A 5436-nucleotide genomic window follows, 5' to 3' on the forward strand; every position below is an offset into this window, starting at 1 on the left:
TAAATTAATAACAAATTAATAACAAATTTATAGTTGTACTTAAAATTATTAATGTTTTTTATTAAGTATAGTTATGAGTAGTTTATAATAATTTATTATTAATTTTAGTAATAGTTAAAACCTAAATATTTTCATGACCAAAATTATTTAATTATAAATATATTATTATATATATTAAATGATTAACAATAAAATTATTTTATTATTTTAGTTAATTATATTATTATATATTATGCAATTTTATATATATATAAACTATAAATTCTTAAATTAAAAATTATTATTTATTGACTGATAAAAATTAATTAATATTTTATTATATAAAACTAAAAATTAAATATTAAATATTCTAATAAAAATTATAATTAAATATAATTCAATTTCATCAATTAATGAGCAACATTCAAACCTAAAACGAAAACAAAAAAATACCAATTTCAAACTGCAAAAATGGCGAGTGAAAATCCTTTGAACTTTTTTGAAGTGAAAATTGTTGGTCTCGACCATTCAGTGACTGACGAAGCGATCAAAGCTATCTGTGACGAGTTTCAACCGTATGATTACAAAATATCGCGCTATTCTAACGATCAAAAGCAGAGTAATTGCATCATAGAAGCGCCAACCAAAGAAGTTGCGAGTGAGATCTTTAAAAAGAAAAACAAAAGTGAGTGGAATGGAGTTCCCGTGTATTTTAAATTAGATAAGAAAGATAAAACGAAGAAAACTCTTCGATTTTCCTTTAAAGGAATAACTCAAACACAACAAGAGATCGAAAACTATTTCAAAGGGTTTGATGTCAAAATAACTTTACCTTTAGTTAAAACTGGTGAATTAATGGGGAACACAATTTCCGTCATTTTTAAGTCAGCTACAAATGCGCAAGACTGTGGGGCCAAATTGAAGACAACAGAAATCGGTGGGAAACAAGTCGGAGTTGTTTTTCTAAATGAAACGGGAGAGAAGATAAAGCCGTGTTTCATCTGCGGAAGTCTCACGCACAAGACCTTGACTTGCCCCCAACACAAAGCCCAGAAAAGTCGCGTTAAAAACCAACTTAAAAAAAAAGAAAAAAGTGGTTCGACGGTCCGACACAAGCAGTCAAATCAACAAAAAAAGAATATAGTTAAGAAACCAATAAGTAATGGTAAACCATTCTATAGTAAAAAACAAGAAACAAAACCAAAAACAATGGTTCGAACGCAAAACACCGATTTAAAGAAAAAAGAGAATTCTACGTTCGACGATCCTTTGTTTAAAAGTGAGAATAAGGGATTGAGCTTTTTTGAGAGACTGCAGGCGCTAGAAAAACAATAAGAAATTTAATTATGATAAGCAAGAAATACTGATTGGTTTCGTTTTGGTGAAATTACTCGAAATGAAATTGTTGTACTATAATTTATAATTAAAGAACTTATAAAATATAATTATAATATGCAAATATTTAAACCAAGAGATTTTTTGTTTGGAATAGAAAAAATGTGTTAAACATTATCATGAAATAAACTAATTTTTATAATAAAAAGCTATTTAATATAGTAGTAATATAATAAAATTTGATAGTATTTATAATAGTATTTTGCCTAATATTTGAAAAATTGCAGTTCGGCGAACTTTTCACTTTCTCAAAAAAATAATTATAATTGTAAATATATCTGAATTAAAAAACAACTATAAAAATAATAAAAAAAAATGTAACAATGCTATAATTTAATAGTTATTTGGCTATAAAATAAGCTATACGAAATTTATTTTTTTGATAAAAATGAATGGTAAAGTCATACCAAACAAATATGCAACTTTATTTTTTCTTTGTTTTTTACTCACAACAAAGGTGAATCTCTATTTTTCAACAATAACAAAAATAATAACGAAAAGTAGAATTAGGTTATAAATCAACATAAAATATAACTCGATATTTAAATGATAAGTTTAACTGCTTGTCCTAATAAAAACATTATAATTCCAGAATTCTAATTGTCATACAGAACGAATAAAACAGTGTTGTATATCCATTGTGGATAAAACAAATGTTAAACATCTCGTTTATAAAAAAGAAAATAATGAGACAAGCCAATTTGTGTGATTCAAAGACTTTTTCGTTGCAAAATTTTCGATAAACAAAAGGCAGTTGAATGGTGCAACCCAAAAAACTAATTGAGAAAAATTGTGCAACTTTAGTTATAATTTAGTTATAGTATTTTAATTAGAGTAATAGTTTTAAAGAAATTTGTTTGTGTTTTCTTGTTTTGTTTAATAAAAACATATAATTCTTTTATTATAATTATACTATAAACAAAGTTGCACTGACACGTCAAAGTTGCACAGTTTAAAGAATGACTTTAATTCACAAATAGATCGTGTAATAATTAAAAATGGATAATAATATTAATTATTGAACAAATATTAACGAACGATTCGAGCCAGTTAAATTTTATAGGTGAAATAAAAACTGAAACTGCAGATAATTCAAATACGCCCAATTGTTATTTTCGAAGTGCTCCAAAGTTGAATGAAAATAAAACAAAAAAACAACTGGCAAGAAGTGTCCACTTGCAGATTATTCATTGATTCCATCAGTTGCTATCATCGACTCAATGTTCTGTGTCTCATTAACAAAAGAGCTCGAGCAGGCTGTGGTATCGATGTGTTGGTTCATGTGGTTGTAGCTTATGTCCCAGTTATGGCAAATGAGTACACAGACGGTCTTGCTAAAAGTCAGTCAAATTAGTCTTCGACGACTTGGTCAAGTCATTCAATGGGGTTTTGTTGCAAGAGAGAATATGCACAATGCAGCTACCATTGATGGTATGGCCTTTTCTTCCACATTCCTTGGGATTATTCACTCAATGGCTCACAAAACAGGAACCGCTTTCCGTCTTCCATATGGTCGATGTGTTGCAGTGTTGTTGAAGTCTGAGACGACGGCTGAGGGAGTTGAAGTTCTTGCAAAGGCAAAAACTTCAACACATATTGTTTTTTGAAAAATAAAGTTTTTGAGATGATTGAAATCCAAAAAATACACTTCCACAACTCTTTATTTATGGTACATTATTATAAATAAACTATTCGTTATAGTTTTATTTTGAAATAATTTCCACTATCTCTGTGTTAAAAATAAAAAACAGTAAAAAAACGGGAAAAATAGGAATATTTTACTTGAAAACAAATTTGTTATTCTAAATTTTATTAAGGATTATAATAAACGCCTGATCTTAATAGCGTCAGCAGTGCTTTTTACTTATTTTATTTAAAATAGTTAATTAATTATATTGTCAATTGTAGTATTTTAATTATGTTTATTGATTTTTTCTAAGTTTTTTGCTTTAAAAAATAAATTGTGTTACCAAACTATCAAATTATAATTAATTATATCAACAGTTGTGCTATTTGTTTTTAGATGAAAATATTAATTATAATATGATTTTAATAGTTTTTACTATAGTTTGTAGTTTGAGAAAACCCATAATAAATAAAAATACCAAACTACTTTTCAATTAATATACTTCGGAAAGATACAACGGGACACAAAGAGTAGATATGCCGCAACTGTCGAAACTTGTTGAACCCGGCGAGTTGCGGCGTCGTGAATCCATCTCCAGAAGATACAAGACACAAAGAGGAGATGCCTGAAAAAAGAAACATCGAAGATGTCCTAATCGAGTGTTTGTTCCAGTGTTAGGTTTGAAGGGTAAAACCCGTTTTCTTTCCGTCTGTCCATCCCTTCAAAAAGGACAGATTTTGTTAAAACTTGTGTATATTATTCATGTTGTGGTGACGTGGCAACTTACAAATATGACAATTTAATTGTCAATGTGTTGCAAATATTTGATACAAAAACAAAAGTTGACAAACAAATCAGTTAAGTTGGTAGACAACAACACTCTTTGGTGTGAATGTGACGTTATCAGTCAACTCGTTCTCTTTGGCAGTGTAAGTGTCTGGTTTGCAATCACTACCATTAATGCCTTTCTTGAACACACGTATATCACAACCATGACCAAATCCAAAGAGATATTTATAGCTTTGAGAATTCAGATATAATTCATAATCGGTGTCATTTCCACTTTTACCAAACTTTTTTGGATTTAAAGTGCCACTTCTCACAAGTGAAAAGATGTAAGAACTGCCACTGTTAATAAAACCGTCAACAACATTGATATTACCAGTGAACACGCCACCAAACTTGTTGTGATTTGTGTCTTCAATCAAAAAGCACAAGTTGCTTTTGTTGATGACTTTTTTATCAAACACTGATGTGTACATTGACCAGTCGTCTATGTCTGAGTCAAACACAACACTTCCAATCTTCATACGTGTTAATTTCTCAAGACCGGCTTTTTCTTCAAGTGTGATGTGTTCTCGCTTTATTCTTTCTTCTTCTTCATCATGTTGTTTCTTCGCATTGATGAATTTCTCTGATTTTATTATTTGATCAACTTTATTGTTTTTTGTTTGTTTGATTTTGTTGATTTCATCTTCAAGTGGTTTTGTGTCCATTTGGCACTTCTCTTCATAAAGTGCAATTTTAATGCTGAATATCTCATACAACTTGTCGTTGTCACTTTGTGTTGAATATAGACTTATCTCACTTTTGATTTTATTTGATGCGTTATCCAAATCGGTGACAATTGTGTTGAGTGATGTTGTGATGTTCTTCTTTCTCTCAAATACTTCATCAAGTCTGTCGAAGTGTCCCTCTGCATTTTCGATGCGTTGATCAATGTTAAGTGACTTGTTGTCAACAAAGTTGTTTTCCTCATTATTTTTGTTGAGGTCTGACACCGCCTTTGCTGCGTTAGTGCAAAGTGCTGAGAGTGTTGTCAACTCGTTTTCCATGTATGTTAATAGAGTTTTTTTGTTTTTATATTAAATTTTATATAAATTTCATTTAAAACATCATTACCTCATTTATAATAATTTTTTTTCAATTAAAAACGAAACCTACATTGACCACCACCACCTCCTCTTAAAATAGATTTATTTTTTTTTATTTTGAATCATATTCAAATTAAAATTATAGTAAATAGGAAACTGGGATAATATTAGGTCTGGTTCCCGAATTCAAAAAATGCCGAAAATTCACCTCGAGTCAGTGGAAACCGAGTGAGACGGAGCATTGAAAAGAAGGCTCATAAAGACACACTCAAACAGTCTGTTTGTGCACCGTTTCACCCACTTTCCAAGTCCTCCCTTGGCGCGGATCCCCCCTGACCCCCCCCGCTTGCGGGGGGGAACCACATCCGCGTCCACACAGTACGGACAAGGAAAGTGGGTGACATGGGGACGCACAAACAGTGGCTGAAAAGTGGACTTCCTTCAAAAAACACTCGCGGCAATTTTTTTTTGGTAAAGGTGGTGGGTGGTGGTCAATGTAGGTCCCTAACAACCATTTAAAAATATTAAATAAAACTATTTATATAAATTAATTAAATTAAT

General features: G+C 30.2%; 2 protein-coding genes across 2 annotated transcripts; both read left to right on the plus strand.

Moving 5' to 3' along the window:
* Nucleotides 1-450: 450 nt before the first annotated feature.
* EIN_029750 (hypothetical protein) lies at nt 451-1314 on the plus strand (the record flags this gene model as incomplete). Its single annotated transcript, XM_004185692.1, has 1 exon — nt 451-1314. One exon carries the CDS (start codon nt 451-453, stop codon nt 1312-1314), a length of 864 nt encoding a protein of 287 aa, XP_004185740.1.
* Nucleotides 1315-2509: 1195 nt separating this feature from the next.
* EIN_029760 (hypothetical protein) lies at nt 2510-3251 on the plus strand (the record flags this gene model as incomplete). Its single annotated transcript, XM_004185693.1, has 3 exons — nt 2510-2677; nt 2700-2972; nt 3192-3251. 3 exons carry the CDS (start codon nt 2510-2512, stop codon nt 3249-3251), a joined length of 501 nt encoding a protein of 166 aa, XP_004185741.1.
* Nucleotides 3252-5436: the final 2185 nt, after the last annotated feature.

Source organism: Entamoeba invadens (genome assembly GCF_000330505.1).
Source record: "Entamoeba invadens IP1 unplaced genomic scaffold scaff_1105074726079, whole genome shotgun sequence".
Taxonomy (NCBI): Eukaryota; Evosea; order Mastigamoebida; family Endamoebidae; genus Entamoeba; species Entamoeba invadens.